This window comes from Hippocampus guttulatus, chromosome 1 (assembly GCF_054856545.1).
Source record: "Hippocampus guttulatus isolate MCC_2025c chromosome 1, RoL_Hgut_1.0, whole genome shotgun sequence".
In the NCBI taxonomy this organism is placed as follows: domain Eukaryota; kingdom Metazoa; phylum Chordata; class Actinopteri; order Syngnathiformes; family Syngnathidae; genus Hippocampus; species Hippocampus guttulatus.
In genome coordinates this window covers 33,202,378-33,220,517 of record NC_141261.1, presented here as the reverse complement: position 1 = coordinate 33,220,517, position 18,140 = coordinate 33,202,378, and the positions used below count along the sequence as shown (strand labels likewise).

The 18,140-nt window shown below is 45.1% G+C and overlaps 2 protein-coding genes across 4 annotated transcripts; one reads left to right on the top strand and one right to left on the bottom strand.

The window, feature by feature from the left end:
• The first annotated feature begins 61 nt into the window (after nucleotides 1-61).
• On the top strand, nucleotides 62-12,328 carry cab39l (calcium binding protein 39-like). Of its 2 annotated transcripts, XR_015102660.1 has the most exons (10): nucleotides 62-288; nucleotides 8,950-9,076; nucleotides 9,174-9,338; nucleotides 9,426-9,544; nucleotides 9,644-9,812; nucleotides 9,915-9,974; nucleotides 10,058-10,123; nucleotides 10,206-10,349; nucleotides 11,141-11,383; nucleotides 11,480-12,328. XR_015102660.1 is itself a non-coding variant. In XM_086127124.1 (9 exons), the coding sequence occupies exons 2-9, from the start codon at nucleotides 8,975-8,977 to the stop codon at nucleotides 11,318-11,320; spliced, it is 1,005 nt and encodes a 334-aa protein (XP_085983250.1). In that variant the 5' UTR covers nucleotides 62-288; nucleotides 8,950-8,974; the 3' UTR covers nucleotides 11,321-12,328. The 2 variants fall into 2 exon arrangements, 1 of the variants encoding a protein (XP_085983250.1); XM_086127124.1 differs by having other exon boundaries at nucleotides 11,141-12,328.
• cdadc1 (cytidine and dCMP deaminase domain containing 1) lies at nucleotides 12,170-17,581 on the bottom strand. 2 transcript variants are annotated; one of them, XM_086127103.1, is made up of 12 exons: nucleotides 17,414-17,551; nucleotides 16,984-17,174; nucleotides 16,816-16,913; nucleotides 16,569-16,746; nucleotides 16,185-16,464; nucleotides 15,873-16,079; nucleotides 15,682-15,803; nucleotides 14,153-14,202; nucleotides 13,884-14,053; nucleotides 13,629-13,818; nucleotides 12,988-13,027; nucleotides 12,170-12,911 (listed from the first exon to the last, which is right to left on the bottom strand). In XM_086127103.1, the coding sequence occupies exons 2-12, from the start codon at nucleotides 17,075-17,077 to the stop codon at nucleotides 12,811-12,813; spliced, it is 1,530 nt and encodes a 509-aa protein (XP_085983229.1). In that variant the 5' UTR covers nucleotides 17,078-17,174; nucleotides 17,414-17,551; the 3' UTR covers nucleotides 12,170-12,810. The 2 variants fall into 2 exon arrangements, with proteins under 2 accessions (XP_085983229.1, XP_085983238.1); XM_086127112.1 differs by lacking the exon at nucleotides 16,984-17,174 and having other exon boundaries at nucleotides 16,816-16,918; nucleotides 17,421-17,581.
• Nucleotides 17,582-18,140: the final 559 nt, after the last annotated feature.

Sequence of the window (18,140 nt, the reverse complement as noted above, 5' to 3'; positions counted from 1 at the left end):
AAAGGTTGGCGTTTGGACTGAAAATTCGCTTTTATATGAAACCTTTCAACCGCTTGACACCGGAAGTCGCGTAGTTTGCCCTTCCTAGCTCGACAAAAGGCTGGAGCGTAACCAGATGGAATTCTGCACTCCCTTCCTAACAAATTACTCACATTTTAAATTGTTTCTCACGCTTTTTAGCTGGCGGCCCAGTGGACTAACAGCCCTGGCGTGAAAACTGAAGTTCATCAGGACAGCTGTAAAGCGGGACAGAAGCGTGTAGACGCTCAAAGATAGAATCTTCTCACCGTAAGTATCCATTACAGGATCGTTGCTTGTAATTGCAGTTGGTATGTTTTATTGCCCCTGGTCGTTTTGTGTAAAGTCATTCGGGGTCAACTCGTGAATGTGGACCTTTCATTTCCAGCAGCTGTTTGTGGTACAATGGAGACAACTGTGATTCGCTTTGGAAATCCGTCCGACAAAAAGCGACTTCAGCCGCAGGGCGAGAGGGGTGTAGCCTTGTCAAATCACATTGTCTGGCAGTGTCCATGTGCGGTCTGTTTCCCAAATGTCTCATAAACAATTACCGATTGACACGCCGTTGGTGTATTGACACCAATCTTAGTTTAAATGCGACGGCTGTTTATTTTCTTTAGCTCCTTTTCAACCCTACTGTTACTTCATACGTCAGGTGTGAGGTTAACCACCATGATAACAAAGCAGATTCCGGTTATTTTCAACTTAAAACCCGGAAGGTGCTATTTTGCCGTCAATTTATTGACTGCGCCACAGGGAATCGAGGGATCAGCTGTCACAGGGCGACTATGAATGGGGCACTTGCTGGGAGTTGAGCCCAGGCAAGGTGTGTCAAAGGCACCTGTGTGAACAACTACCCTTCCTCTGATTACAATCGTTCGCAATAATCAATTGTGAGAAAGTAGATCGAGTGAAGCCTATTGTTACTTAGCAGTGTGCACTAATACCTCTGTTCTTAAGAGTTTCTATTGTTGATGTTATTAACCCCATTTTTTTATTTAGGACATTCGTTGAAACAGTTAAGAACTGCTCCATTGAAATTGTTGACATTAAATTTCTGCATGATTATATTGTCTTAAGCAGGGGTCCCCAACCACCGGTCCGCAGGGCATTTGGTGCCAGGCCGCACAGAATGAACTTGCCTTAATTCCGTTTTATTTATTTTGGAATACGACACATTTTATTTTGAAAAATTACCGGATTCTCTATTACATCCGTCTCTGTCATGCTTGACACGCGTCAAACCACGCTTCTGCGTCAAGTGACCGATTACGCAAAAAAAAAAAAAAAAGACTTAAAAAAATTGTAAAAAAAAACTGCTGGAGATCGCAAATGACGGCGGCCTTAAAAGGACGTTAGAGACAACTGGATTAAAGTTATGGCTGAATATTCTGAGATCGCCACAATAGCACTGTTGCTATTTCCGACATGCTACCTGTGTGAGGCGGGGGTTTTCTGCAGCAACGGCGACTAAAACAAAATTACGACGTAGACTGGACATAAAACACACACTTGAGGTGTCATTGTCTCCTATTACCACGAGATGGGACCGTCTGGTTGCAGAAGATCAAGCTCGGGGCTGTGGTGAGTCGTCATTTTCATGCACTTTGAATTTGCATTGTATCGTATTTTGAAGGCATTAAACATTACCATCGCGATCAGAGTGTTGCGGCCAGATTATACGCTCCTTGTGTTTATTATTATATTTAGAAAAAAAACACAGTTTTCATGCAGCTCATATCACCGGTACACACCGGTCGCCATGAGTGGGCCATAGGAGTCTGTGCCTGCCCACCAAGATATGTGCCACCCCGTTTAAAGCACATCTTTCTAATAATAAACATAAAAACATGTTTTAGTTGATCATAGTAGTTATCTTTCGTTATGAACTGCTATATTAATATAATTTTTACGTCGCCAATATAGCAGCAGAGATTAGCCGCTAGCCTGTTAGCTGTGTATAAACAATCGGGCAGTGAATGCCTACGTTGAGCAATGCTCAGCTTTGTCCTGTACTTAACGATCTTGAAGCCCACATTCCCTCTTATGTATCGCGTTATTACGGAGCCTCTACGGCGGGGGTCGGCAACACGCGGCTCTCGAGCCGCATGTGGCTCTTTAGCGCCCCCCAGTAGCTCCCTAGAGCTTTTTCAAAAATGTTTGAAAATGGAAAAAGATGGGAAGGAAATATATATTTTTGTTTTAATAGGGTTTCTGTCAGAGGACAAACATGACACAAACATTATTAACATTTTCCGATGCTGTAAAAATGTGTCCAATAAATACTAAATGTCAACATTGCGTCAACGAATAATTGCGTCATAGCCTGTGACACGTTTCTATTAGCAGGACTGGATGCCAGGCAGGTGGCGCTTGTTAAAAACAACAACAACAAAAAAAAACAGCCTTTCATGTATAATTCACCGAGGGCACTGGCAAAGAATGGGAATCTGGAGGACAGAGAGAAGCATTTTTAAACGGTACACGTGAGCTATGATAGTTAACATGCTGCAAAAGTGCATCCCGTGCGTCGTTCATCTTAGCGGCCGTTATGGCTGTTGTTCATTTCGGCATGCGGGTGTAAGAGTGTGCGTAGGCGCACGTGTGCGGTGACGGGTCGATCTGCTGTACAGCAGGGGTCCCCAACCTTTTTTTGCCCCACGGACCGGTTTACGTCAGACAATATTTTCATTTAACGTGTGGCGAAAATAATACAACAAAATAATATGGTATGAGCTGCATGAAAACTGTGGTGTTTTCAAAATACAGTGTAATAATAAACACAAGGAGCGTCTAATTTGGCCGCAACACTCTGATTGCAATGGTAATGTTTAATGCCTTCAAAATTCGATACAACGCAAATTCAAAGTGCATGAAAATGACAACTCACCACAGCCCCGAGCTTGATTTTCTGCAACCAGACGGTCCCATCTTGTGGTAATAGGAGACAATGACACCTGAAGTGTGTGTTTTATGTCCAGTCTACGTCGTAATTTTGTTTTAGTCGCCGTTGCTGCAGAAAAGCCCTGCCTCACACAGGTAGGATGTCGGAAATAGCAACAGTGCTATTGTGGCGATCTCAGAGTATTCAGCCATAACTTTAATCCAGTTGTCTCGAACGTACTTTTAAGGCCGCCGTCATTTGCGATCTCCAGCAGTTTTTTTTACAATTTTTTTTTTTTTTAGCGTAATCGGTCACTTGACGCAGAAGCGTGGTTTGACGCGTGTCAAGCATGACAGAGACGGATGTAATAGAGAATCCGGTAATTTTTCAAAATAAAACATCTTTCGTATTCCGAAATAAATAAAACGGAATTAAGGCAAGTTTTTTCTGTGTGGCCCGGTACCAAATGCCCTGTTGGCCTGTAGCGGTCCGTGGACCGGCGGTTGGGGACCCCTGCTCTACAGGATGAACTGCAAGGGAAAAAACCCATTTTAATTATGAATGCTCGCTTTGTATTTGTAGCCACCTTAGTCATGTTGATAGCAGGCTAATATACGGTAGCTCAAATAGATACATACAGCATGTGTTGCCTTCATTATAAGGCTTTTTATTTTTTGCGGCTCCAGACATACTTTCCTTTTGGTTATTTTGGTCCAAAATGTCTCTTTCAACATTTTGGGTAGCCGGCCCCTGCTCTAAGGTGACATGGAAGAAAAAAACAACTTTGCGTTTCCGCAAAGGTTGCGAGATAACACATTTCTTTTTTTGCAAGGTTTGCTTTTTTATATGCGCTTCATGTACTTCATGTACATGTGTTGACCGCAAGGAGGATTCCAAGTCCACGTCCATGATTCTCTCCTTTCTCGGAGTAGTGTCATTTCTCACTCAGCCGTGGAGGAGAATCTACAGTAGCCAAACTGACCCGGAAGAACATAAACACGCATATTGATATGTGTGTGGGAACATCAAAAAACTTTTGAACTTGGCTGTGCTCGTTTTTTATTTTGGAACCGACCCATCGTGACCAACCAGTCATTCTCAAAACTTTTACACTCAGCATTACTGAAAAAAAAAGAAAAAAACCCTTTGTTTTCCAAGTACCACCATCATGGCTAATATTAAAATTCAACACAGTGATCCCTCGCTATTTCGCGGTTCGTTTATCGCGGCTTCAGTGCATCGCGGATTCTTTCAAACATATTCATAAAAATAAAAAATCATATACATGGAGTACAGTACTGTATATGTTGCTCTATGTGACTCGCTGTTGTTTTGCTGACTTTCGCAGCTTCTCGCGGTCTGTTTGCGGACTTAAAAAATATATATACTTTTTTAAAAAAGTATGTTAATTGGTCACTACATCGCGGATTTTCGTTTATCGCGGGTGGTTTTGGTCCCCATTAACCGCGATAAACGAGAGATTACTGTAGTGTAATAAGCCTAAGTGTTCATCAGAAATAAGGTTGTATTGTTATTTACAGTGGTAGTACCCCAATTTACAACATTTTAAGATCATTTGTCGCACAACCCGCCGTGACAGCTGGGATAGGCTCCAGCACACCCGCGACCCTCGTTAGTCTCAGTCTCTTTCTCCTCACTGATTTACGCCAATGCATGATTTTGCTTATGTAATGATGCAAATACATCTATGTAACAATGTGTTTATTTGCATTGTTTGAGCAGAAGACGTTGTGTGTATACGTCATCCATTAGTGTATTTCAAAACGTGAGGCCGGCATTGACAAGTTATATGTGATCTATACATTTACGCTGCAATCGCTATTGTCCTAGTCTAGTGGATGTTCATCCACGTTTGGAAGAGACCTGCTTCCAATCTAAGGAGATCTGATTCAATCTGGGGGGGGGGGGGGGTTCTCATTCCGCTGCCAGGGCGCATATCCCAATCGAGAAACTTGACAGCGACAAATACAACTTGTCATACGATATTAATCCAGCCTCAAGGGTTGAAGCCCTGGTGTCTTGACTCGGCAGAGAGATGTTCAAATTAAGATATCCTTTATTTGTCCCGCAATGGGGACAATCATGCGGGACAATGGGGACAAGGAGAGAATCATGGACGTGGACTCAGGAACTGAGCAATTTTGAGAGGTCTTGCGTAAGCATGGAGGAGCCTGCTTTGACATATTTTGTGAAACAAACGACCACTTCTCCTGTGTTCCTGGCTTGCGTGAGTTGGCATTGGCAACACCCGCTGCCGCATCAGTCCTTCTGTTGAGTGAGCAGTCCCTTCGTCACCATTCACACATACCTGCCTCAAACTAAAAATATGTCGATGAAGTGACTGTATGGTGCAGGCACAGTACAATAGTGTGTTGTTTAGAAAAGTAACTCCCCTACAAGCCTTCATTGTGTCACGGTTTTGCCCCAAATCTGCCGCACCGTTTCAAGAAAAGCTTGCCTTGCAGACTGCTCGAAGGGCACAAAGCTTCTCTTTTCTTTCTTATTATTGCTGATGTTTTTTAAAATGATGTTCACTTGTACACGCTCATTTGGTGCACTGCGCTTAGAATAATGTCTATCTCAAGTGAGGTGTCATCAAATACTGGCTGCCACAGTGCTGAGGTGCCTGAACTGACGCTCTCTATTGAGACGACAGCACAATTATGGTTGTGCATGCTTAAATCTGAACATATGACCAGTCCATATTGACTGCACATGGCTTATGCATGTCCAAATGCAGAGGTGGGCATTTTACAGGAGTTTGCCGGTCCGTAGTTCGTCATCCGTCAGCTTCCTGGGTATCCGTCCATCCTCATCAGTCAGTCTTTTTTTTTTTTTTCCCAACTCGAACCAGACTGTAGTCGTCAGTCCGTCGTGCTTCCGTCTGTAAATTTCACCAGTCTATCGGTTAGTCAGTAAAGAGGGCCGTCGGTACTTGCGTTTTCCGTCGTTTGTAAATCGTCTGCACAATGGGCACTTGTCAGTGACAGATTGACGGTCCTTCTGTCAGTATTGATGAAATGCTAAATGTTTCAGATATGTGGGCTTATTTCAGTTACACATGGCAGCTCCCCCCACTCGTCACCAGATGAGGTCCATTGTGTAATATTTGGTCTGATTTCCCGAGTAGAAAAGAAGTGACACAGTCTACTCTTTGGAATTTCGAGTGGCTTTTGGTGACAAGGTGGATCCAATTTTTTTTCCCCCGACAAAAATCCAATTTCAGTTTTTTAAAATTGCGCATTAAAGAAGAAAAACAAATGAAAATTACAGTGTTGAAAATAAACATTTTCCCCCTTTCTGGGATTTGCTTCATCTGTGCTGATACCAAACTTGCTTTGAAACATTTTTTTTCCTGCAATTTTTTATGGCATGAACTTCCCCAGAAATATTGAAACAAAACGTGAGAATACCGGTAAATGCTCCCTCTTGGAGAATGTTTTTATTTTCTCAAAAATTATACTTTCTGTAAACACGATCTTGGAAAAAAAAAAAACACATTTTAAATGTTCAACAATTTAATTCACAAAATGAACCGTCAATTTGCATGCCCCGCTTGTGTAACAACGCACCCCCCTCCAGCTCTCGCTGTCTTTTATGGAAAGTTTTACAGAAGAGTTAAGGTGACTTTGGCATTTTGGGTTGTTGGGCTAGTTCGGTAATTGTGTCAAAGAGGCCAGTCATGATCGGAGATCACATTGACCAACACTTAAACCGATGGACCATCAGCAAGAATTCCGTCTGAGGTATGTCCTTGTTCACGGGGCGAGCTAGTCACACAATACGCTGTCACTAAGTTAAGTTGCCACAAGATAGTTCCAAAGACAAAAGGGGTGTTCACACGGCACACATTTGCATCGGTGCTGCACCGACATATTTTGTTGCGATATACAGTATCTTACACGGAACAAATTTTGTGGAGCGTTCACACGTAAAAAGTTGCTGACTAAAGCGAAGCGTGTTTAACCCACTTGTGCTCACACGGCAGTTTCTGCGGCCGTGCAATACGATAGAAAACTAAGCTGTCGTGTTGGTTCTTTTTAAAACATATACTTTATTAATTTGTTTAACTCAAGCAACTACAGGCACGTCCTTCTCCTTCTCGGTCTCCGTGCCTTCTGCTCGAGAGGCGTTCAATGACCGCCCCCAAAAACGTAAATCAACGTTGACTTCAATGACGCTCAGAAAAGCAAACATATAATGCGCCAAACAGAAAATCAAGAGAGGAAATCACAAAATAAATTCTATGGGGGGGGCGGGCCCACAGGGGGGTTGTGAACACACAACAGAAGAACAAACTACACGCACAACTCTGAACCAGTCCAGTCTCCTACAAAAGGAAAGATGACGGAAGTACAACAGAGCACGAAAGCAACACATTCTAGCCGTTATGTAAACAACTCTTCTCATGCGTAGTGAGTCTCCCCCTGTAACGTTCACACGTAGCATTTTACATCGGTGCTGCCCCGCAAAGTAGCATTTGCTCCGGAGCAAATGTTTAAACCACCTCCTTGAGCAGAGTTAAATTTGCTCCGCTTTAAGCTGTTTTCAGGGGCTCCACCGGCGTAACTTTGCACGTGTGAGAACGCTCTACAGGGGCAGCCCCGGAGCAAAAGTTGCCGTGTGAACACCCCTGAAACCTTTATGTTCGAATTTTTGCCTGGGCACAAAACTGCAAATAGTTGAGTTTTTCCATAAATAATATAGGCTTGGTGCCCAAAGAACTGCGAACAGGTGAATCGGGACTATGTTGAGAAATACGTTCTGTTGCATACATGGCCTCCTCACATGAAAGGCATGCGTTGAGGCTGGAATGTCAGTCTAACAAGCTTACATGATGACCTCTTCTGTGAAGGCAGCCGTGTGTCAGAAGCTCAGCTCGTTGCTCAGTTGGTTCTGGAATGTATCTCTCAGGTGCTGAAGGAATGTGCAGTCGCCCTGACAACCGGCATACAGAGGGCTGAGTTAGCTTTGACTCTTATCTTTTTGGCTGATGTTGCAGTTCGTCACCGCGCAAACGGAAGTGGTTCAGTCTTAAGTGGCTTTAGCAATGAAAGGTCAGAAGACCCACGCGAAACTACTCTGTGGAAACTGGGACTGGCTGATTGGTTTGCGGGAAATGTTCTGGGAAGAAAACATGCCTCTAAAATTAAACTTTCAAGGTCTTTTCAATCTATCCTCACGCGTGAGATCACACAAGATGCTTCCTCAGTTAGCAAAGCTTCCCCAGCAAATAACACTGAAAGGTCTTGTTTGGAACGCCGTGTCAAAATCCATGGTCGTGTGGCACAAGAAGGCACACGCCGTTGTCATCGTACTTGGACTTAAACTATTCCCCAATGATGTTCAGAGCACGACATCGACTAGACCAGGAGTGCCCAACCTTTTTTGACTGAAGACCTACATTTCGATCAGCCACCCTCGCGCGATCAACCCGTCACCGCGCGCACGCATGCGCTTACACACGCATGCACTGATGAGCAACAGCCATCAGATGAACGAAACCGAAAAATAAAGTTGACACAAGAGTTTGTGGGTTTGTGAAAAGGAAATCAAGACGTGACGCAGTTAACTATCGTGTACTGTTTTCAAATACTTCTCTCGGCTCTCCAGATTCCCATTCTTGACTCGACGACTCTGTGCGGCTTGCAGCAATCTAAGTCCACTGAATGAAATGAGTCTCTCCTCAACTTAATGAATGTAAATTGTCTTTTCTTTCTGAACGTGCAGCTTTGGTAAGTGAGGTAGAACCATTAATGTAGAAAAAAAAGCCGGCGGGCTCCTGAACATTTTTTGGCCCGCACTGTCAAGGTGGAAGGAACACACGTGATTATTTGCAACAACAACAACCGATGCCATTTTCATTTATTTCAAGGGAGAATGTTGATTTGAGATACGAGTGCTTTGAGTGCCAAGTGTGACCTCGGAACGGATTCAAGTCCTATTTGCAGGCACCAAGTATGGTGTTTCGTGCGAGTTGAAAACGTGCTCTTTATTGATATGAAGCTATATCCGCTTTTCCCCAGCACTTGAGGCGAGTGTGCGGACATCATGCCTCTCTTTGGTAAATCCCACAAGACCCCGGTTGAGATCGTCAAGACCCTCAAGGAGAACTTGGCCGTGCTGGTTAAACAGGACAAAAAAACAGACAAGGTAGGTGCAGGCCAGTGTGGCAGCCATTTGTGAGTCTGTGGCTCCACCCTCACACTTGAAGTTCCATTCAAGCACCTCCTCCTGCTCTGTCCTGCAGGCATCCGAGGAGGTGTCCAAGTGTCTGGTGTCCATGAAAGAGATTCTATATGGGAGCAACGATAAGGAGCCTCAAACCGAGACGGTGGCCCAGTTGGCCCAAGAGCTCTACAACAGCGGCCTGCTGATCACCCTGGTGGAAAACCTGCAGGTCATTGACTTTGAGGTGAGAAAAGATGCAGGCTGCGGCTCCCGGCCGATGAAGCGATAGCCCGACGCTCGCTTTAGTCTGATTTAATGCATGTGCTCCCAGGGCAAGAAGGACGTCTGTCAGATTTTTAATAACATCTTGAGGAGGCAGATCGGAACCAGGAGCCCCACCGTGGAGTACTTTTGCTCCCATCAAGAGGTTCTCTTTATCCTGTTGAAAGGGTTGGTCGCTCTCACTCTGTCTTATGCGCGCACAAACCACACAAAGCCCGGCCTTCCTTGAGTGGCCTCCGGGGACTCATGTCCACGCTGGTTTTCAAGGTACGAGGCACCCCAGGTGGCGCTCAACTGTGGGATCATGCTGAGGGAGTGCATCCGCTATGAGCCGCTTGCCAAGGTGGTTCTGAATTCGGATCATTTCCATCGATTCTTCAGCTATGTTGAGATGTCCACCTTCGACATTGCCTCTGACGCCTTTGCCACCTTCAAGGTACCCCAGGCCTTCCCTCAAGTCAATTCACTGGCTTTCACGTCGAGTCGCTCACTTGGAGCAAAAGTCGAAGTCCGTTTGTTGTCTTGTTTCTGCTCGCAGGATCTCCTGACGAGGCATAAAGTGCTTGTAGCGGAGTATCTCGAACAGAACTACGATGCGGTGAGTGATTGTGCGCCAGTCCCTTCTGCGGAGAAAGTTTTGGCGCTAAATGTGACCTGCGTTGAACTTTTGTGTCGCTGCAGGTGTTTGCAGACTACGAGAAGCTTCTGCACTCAGAGAACTACGTCACCAAGAGGCAGTCGCTCAAGGTTGGTGTACTAGCCGTCGGTGGCGCAAGCCAGTCGTGGCCGCTGCAGGTCACATTATGTGACGCGCTGGCCTCTCCTGCAGCTTTTGGGCGAGCTATTGCTGGACCGACACAACTTTACGGTGATGACGCGCTACATCAGCAAGCCGGAAAATCTCAAGATGATGATGAACCTGCTAAGGGACAAGAGTGCCAACATCCAGTTTGAGGCCTTCCATGTCTTCAAGGTATGGATCTATTCAGGGAGAAGTGGTCCTCTGAAGCCGGGCACACATATACCAATTTTCAACATCTTATTCTTGAAAATGTGAGGGAAACCACACTAGATGAGGGAAAAGTGCGTGCACACTGCGCGGACGGTGTGCGGTGTACTCCAGACGACCCACACAACACACCACATGTATGATAGCTCTACAGACGATTATGAGTCTCTTCAACGCTGACTGGTAAAAGCCATCGCAGCGCCGTGGGGCATCTGGAAGATACAAAGGGCAGTTAGTTATAAGACACAGACGTGGTGATCATCCATCCATCCGTTTTCTAATCCGCTTATTCTCACAAGGGTCGCAGGGCGTGCTGGAGCCTATCCCAGCTGTCTCAGGGCAGTAGGCAGGGGACACCCTGAACCGGTTGCCAGCCAATCGCAGGATAGATGATCATGCTTTTGTTATATTAGAGGCACTGCTGCTACTTTGCTGCACGAATTGACCACCTGTGGATTTCAGCGAGGTGTCTTTGTTGTAAATGGCAAAGCACGTTATTGGCAATAAAATGCAAAATACAAGCTGCAGTCGTCAATTGGGTCTCACACAGACAAAATACACATAGAAGTGAGGCGGACATGCTAGCCATGTGCACTACCACATCAGAATAAAACGCTGCCAGATCTGAATGAGTTAGACATGAGACTGTTCATTGTACTTACATTCGGATGTTTGAATTTGTCAAGACCATTCGACTTCATGTGTCCTTTGGGAAACGTTGTGTTCAAAAGGTGTGCGTCTGTGCTCATTCTCAGGTGTTTGTGGCCAACCCCAACAAGACACAGCCCATTGTTGACATTCTGCTCAAGAACCAGAGCAAATTGATTGACTTCCTGAGCAACTTCCAGAAGGACCGCACGGACGATGAGCAGTTCAACGACGAGAAAACCTACCTTATCAAACAGATCAGGGATCTTAAGAAACCAGCATCCTAGAGAAGCCCCTCCGCCCTCTAGTTCAATTGTTTATCAATAGGAAGTTGTAGAAGAAAAAAAAAGGTATTTGTATTTTTTTTGCTTCACAAAAAATGTGTGCAAAAATAGTTTCTCAATCACTCACCTTTTGTAATTGTTTTTTTTTCTCTCAATGATTAGAATGTAGCAGTGCCACGACTCATTTGGTTGGCAGCATCTGATTGGCTGAGCGGGCAACACCAGCAGTTGAAATGCCAGGAATGGCATTGCTGCACAATATTAGCCTCACCCCTCAACACTTACTTGGTCATACAAAATTTGGTTACAGAGTCAAAACTGAACAAATGTCCCGTGTAAAGGATGCGTTTCACTGCTTTAACAGCCCATGGGCACGATCCTGTAAATGCACGTCAGATGTTGCCAGCAGTGATGACTCTTGATTTCGAAATGAAGGGCGTGTAATCGGGCTATCGACTAATTCTTCTCACTGCACCTCATAGCACTTTCTGTATTTTATAAATGGTTGTCTGGGCTGATCAATGTGTTCGTGCTGTTCTGTGTATTTATACTATGGTGCAGAGACTGGGTGACAAGTGGTCTTTGCTTTGTTTGGGTCCGATTCAGATGAGTGGAAGATTCAGAAGTGCCATTTTAGTTTGCGGTGTTTTTCTATTTTGTTTACTTGTATCTTTGAAGGGGAAGCATAATTGTCAAAGCAATCTGCTCTGGACTGGAATTTTGATGTGATTAGGCAGTATGCAGCTGCTTTGGCCAACAGTTTGGGATTACAGTGGAGTGGCAACCCACGAGGACTCCAAAATGTGCAAAATCATACAACACAAAATTGGTTTAAAAATGACAAGTTGCATCTCACGCACACAAAACTTAAGCTTTAATGAGTCGTTCATTTCCCTGTGGATGTTTGATCAAGTCTTGTCCGCATTCTGGATCTTGCTAGCTTTTCATCTCGTACGAGATGCAGCTTCATTGTGTACTATACCGAGAATGAATAAAAGGATGGAAAATCAATTTTTGTACTTTCATTTGTCACAAGGTTGGCAGGCAGGCAGCCTTCAAGTCACACCAGGGTGACTAAAGCATTCTTATCAGCCAAGTGGAATTGGAATTCTTGACTGAATTCAAAAAGCGGTGGAATCAAGCTGCATCCGTTGGCACTATGTCACATTCGTGCATATCCTATTTATTACAAACAGAATTGACAAAAATCACAACCATCATTAGCCCATTAAAATACGTACCCTGGACATTAACTGGGAATCACACATACATATAAAACAATTCAATACTTACATAATGACAATCACAACCCACATTAGGGTTATACAGTATCTTCAATATACTATAAACTGCAACTGAGCGATGAAGTCAGTGTGATCAGCTCAGTTTTCGTGTGTCTCAATGCTGATCGTCCAGGCAAATCTTTGGAAGATTTACGCTGCCAGTTCAGTTCCAATGTGCACATGCGGTGCCGCTGTTCGGGGGGCTGACACTCAGCTGATGGGGGGCAAGTTATTAGAGCTGCTGTCGCAGAGCTTCTTGATGCTGTGCTTCTCCTGCGTCTCTTCCCTGTTGCGCTTGCTACTGTGACCATCTGGAAGCCAAGACGCGATATTAGACGTTAGGCGGATTAAAAGCAGATCATTGACATTTTACAAGACGGAGCTTACTGGTGATGATAAAAGGAGATGCAACAGGGTCCCGTTGCCACTGTGGAAACAAGACAGTTGCTTTACAAATAAAATACGACACAAATTCAACATTTTTTCAAGCCCTAAAAAGTCTTCATAAAACGCTGAATGAACACTTGAAGACACTCTAGCAAAAATTACACTTGATGCAAGAACACATTGCCCCACATTTGGGGAACTGTCAGCTATCTGCTCAACCAAAGACTTCCTGTTCAAGAAGGGCAGACGCAAAAAAATAAAATAAAAATAAACTGCCGACAGGATAAATTAACAGCATTAAAAATCTACTGCTTGTGCAACGACACAATATAAAAAGCAAAAATAAGCTGTGAATTTGAGTAAATCAAAATGACAAATGAATGAACAGGAAACATGCAGGTCAAGACCGTGGGTTAAGAACAGATATATTAAGAAATGTATGTTTTCCTCTGCATTCAAAGCGGGGGACAGGGACCGGACAATTGCCTTACCTTTATGGCATATACAGAAAATGTTTAACTGTTAGGGGAATCCCGAGTATGCCAAATGGCAGTATTCAGCTTCTGGACTTATCCAGGGCGCAGCAAAAACAAAAGATTTTTTTTTTTTTTTAAAGGAAGAAAACAGATCAGTTTGCTCACGATGAACTTTTGGATTCCCTTCAAGTTGCTGAATCGGAGGTAAGATATGTCTCCTTTATTCTTGTCACGGTCGTGGTCGCTGGTGTAAATGTGCGTGATGCCTGCACTTCTAATCAGAGGGATGCACTCGTCACATGGACACTTGGTCACAAACAGCATGGCGGCTTCCTCCGGGTTGATATCGCGAGTCCTAGAAACATCAGAGCCGTCAAACTGCTGTCGAGCGGAGCAACGTGACCGCCGCCTGGTCGATACCTGAAGGTGAGGGCATTCTGCTCAGCGTGGATAATGTAGCGGTACTTGCGCCGCTTTCGGTCCTCCTGTTTGTCATCCATGAGTGGGTACTCGGCGTACTGCGAGCCCGCTGGGTAAGCATTGTAGCCGCAACCCACCAGGGACAGACGACCGAGTCCATTCAGGCCAGCCTGGGACAGGAAGAGACACCTTTTTCCTCCGCACATGCTTCTGAGATCAATTCTGGGGCAAAGTCCAAACGACAGCAAAAAGACAAGAAGTGAACTTACCAACCGTCTGCTGGCCCAGATGACGGTGCCGACACCTACTTTAGGGTCCTCTGAAACGATAAAGAGAAAAATGGTTACAGGATACAACTTGAAAACAATATTAAAGGGGATGCATTATGTATGTCTAAAAATCTTTCTGAAGTGCCTGTCCACCATCAAGTGTGAATTTCAACAAGGAAAAAAAATCCTTAGGGAAATTTGACAAAAATAATAAGATACCTGTTTCGAGATGTTAAAAAATGCCGCATACGCATACTGCATCGTAATTCTTTCAATGCCAGCCGTAAAATAAATAAAACAATTGTTGAGTGCGGCCCGGCAGTCCAGTGGTTAGCGCGTCGACCTCACAGTGCAGAGGTCGTGGGTTCGATCCCAGTTCCGGCCTCCCTGTGTGGAGTTTGCATGTTCTCCCCGGGCCTGCGTGGGTTTTCTCCGGGTGCTCCGGTTTCCTCCCACATTCCAAAAACATGCATGGCAGGCTTATTGGATTGGATGCAACTTTGTGGTCAAATGTGCTGTATGTGTTAGTGAACACTCCAAATTGTCCCTAGGTGAGTGTGAGCGCGGATGGTTGTTCGTCTGTGTGCCCTGTGAATGGCTGGCAACCGATTCAGGGTGTCCCCCGCCTACTGACCAAAGACGGCTGGGATAGGCTCCAGCACCCCCCGCGACCCTAGTGAGGATCAAGCGGTTCGGAAAATGGATGGATGGATGGATGAATAATTATCGAGCTCCAGCCATTTTACAGCATTTTGTAAACACAGAAAACTGTCAAATTCCATTCTTTCATCATACAAAAAGTTAGTTTCTTCCTAATTCAATTTTTTTAGTGATCAGCAGTTTCACCTAAATCACCAATTTTTGGGGGAAAAAAACCCCCAACCTTTTTGTGAAAAGATATATACAGTATTTGATGCACAACAGTGATTTTGATGCGAATAATTTTGGCTCGAGTTTCACCGCAATCCTTTTCCTAAAATACAGTAATATGTGCTTTTGATGGCAGAATAATGTATTTAGAAATGTCACCAGTGTGACACCATTTGACAATTTCTTTTTTTTACAAATTGTTTGCACACCATTTAATAATAGTGGTGAGTAGCATGCGCGTATGCATACGACCCATCAATGTTACTACTTCTAAATTCAACTACAGTAATCACCGTCATCTTTTCTTCACTTTGTGACTCTCTGCAGTAGATATAAACATTGACAGACACTTTGTACAATCACAAGCATCTCATTTCCAAGGGTCCGCCATGTTTCAGGAGCTTACACATTGTGATGTATGGTGAGCTCATCTAAAAGACATCCAAAGTTGCCATCTACGGTCATAGTCAATGTTTTTTTTTCTTTACTTTCCGAGCTAAATTATGAAACCAGAGTTGGCCAGAACTTTTCTTCACCCATTCCCATTACGTAGTTGATAGCAATTCGACATCAACAGTGCTCGTTACGATCCCAATTGATGGCATTTCACTTCTACGGCGCTCGCTCAAAGAGTTGAGTGGTAGCGACTCTGAGCAGACCTGTTCTGTAAGCAAGTAGCCTGGCTTGGATGATGCAATGACGGGCGACTTCTTGGGACACTCCCTCATGATGAGGGGGCGGCGACGAGCTGCTGAGTAATGTCTCAGGGGCCGCAGGTTCCCTGTTGCAGACACACCAAAATTCCTCAAAAAATGAATAATACGAGGACGGTTTACAGAGCAAGTCTCACCGGTGAAATGCGCAGTGCTGTTGTGGCACCCCAGCCACCACGGCAGCCAGAACTTTCACCACCTGCCTCATGTTGTGTCGGAGGTTGGAAAAGTAGGGCTCCACGCTGAAGTTCTCCAGATGCATTTGGTTCAAAATCTCTCGGTGCTGATGGGAGTCCTCGATCAGGAAGCGTTTGGAGAAATCGTCAAAGTGTTTCTCTTGTTCACTAAGGAACAGCCCAAATCATTCTTGTCATTCTAGGTGGACTGCTTTATCTGAACTGAATGGCAGCAAAAACAAACAAACAAACATAAAAGGCACGTTCAAACACCTGCAGAAGAGTTCCTCTGCATTCAGGCCGGGGTCATCATCGGTCAGCGTCGCCATGAAATCACACTCTCTGGACGTCTCGCCAACAAACTGCACCATGCCAGTTGCCAGAGGTTGCAGCAGCAAGCAGATGTGCGAGCGGCTGTTGGACTTGAGCTTCTCTGTAGCCACAGCGTCTAGCGTGGCCTCGTCGGAGATGTGGCCCGCAGGAGCGTGGGGGTCGGATCTCAGCATACTGACCTCGGGGTCTCCAGGCCAAAAGGAGATCTGACTCACTCCAGCTGCAAACACAATCCACTGGATTGATGTCAACAATAAATCACGGCAGGATCGACACCCTGAAGACACCTGATTAATTACTCAAACTAATGACAACTCTGCACACCATTGATGATCATCTTCAAGCAGGTGGCACATGGTCGCCGAGAGAAGTACAGCTGACAGTCGGCCAAGCGGGCAGCGTGTTGGATTATGGCTGCCTGGCCCGCGTGGAGCTCATGACCACTATAGTGGAGCCCCACCACCTTACTCTCCCGCACCACCACGAGACCCACGCTGCGGATCTAGAACAACGCGGGTCAGACGAAGCTACTACTAAAATGTGAACGATCAGCTGCTATGTTTACACCAACCGGATTGTCGTCGTCCTCTGGTTGCTCTTGAGGGAACAGCTCCAGCCACAAACTCAACAAGCTAAACAGGTTGATCTTGGAGAACCTGGGGCCAAGACCTGCACCATAAAAACACAATCATACATATTGCTGCTCTATTTAGTTCGTCGATTGGCAATCGGGCCCAACCTTGCACTACGCTGATGGTCTGACTGCTGGAGTCTCTTGTGAGAGGCAATGCCTGGCCTGATTCGGCTGGACTCTCTCTGCAGCTTTCTTCCATCCAATCAGCGTACCGCAGAAGTCGGCCACGGAGTACCTATCGTGACCAGTAGGGCCTCGGACGGTCCCCTCAGACTTCCCCACTCGGGTTCCTCGACCTCAACGGAAAGCGAAAGGCGTAGCGGTCCCGTAGTTGTAGAATGTTATAAACACTCGAAAGTACCCGAGTGCCAACCAAGCGTCTACAAACACGTTGCTGTCACGTTTCATGCATGAAACGGAGTTTCACTCAATTGCTCTCTGTGGTCCGTATTTCTTGCTAGCAGTAACTTAGACAGGCCAACACTTTGCTTGGCAAATGTCGGAATAACGTACGATGGCCGTTTCGTGCGCTCACCGTGCTTTTTAATTCGGTCTCCGCGACCAGGACGAGCGTTCTTACAGAGGGCTTTTCGTATCTGACGTTAAACACGACGTACTGCTTTTGGTCTTTCTGCGTTTGCACAAGAACACCGATACGTTTCTTGATCACCGGGTGACTTCCGCAAATAAGGAATGACGTCATCACGTGGGCGTGTCAACGCCCATCACTAAGAAACCTGCTGCAGTGTGTGCGCGCGCGCGCGGATAAACGCGCACACGCATATTCAGTCACAAACTGTGCTCCGAAGATAATGGCCTTTCGTTCCCTTTCGGCTAGTTCCGCTAGGAGTCACCAGAGCGTGTCATCCTTTTCTATCAGTCTATCTTCTGCATCCTCCTTACAACGCCTAGCATTCATGTCTTCGCTCACATCATCTGTCAACACTTCGGATGGATTGCACCAACAATGTTTTACTTCAAAACAAGATGAGATTACGATTTGAATTGAAATCCTGTTAAACTTGATACCTCGTTAAAATTCAAGTCAGATTAAATTTAAACCTCTTTATACCTCAATTTAATTTCTACCCTGAAGTTAAGTTTATATTTAGAGCCAATGGCAATGAAGTTGGGAAGTTGCGTTGAACATAAATAAAAACACTGGAAAATCACATTCAACCTATATTTAACTGAATAAACTACAAAGACTGACTGAAGTGTATGCTATGTGTCTCAAAAACGTGAATCAGTCTTATATAGAG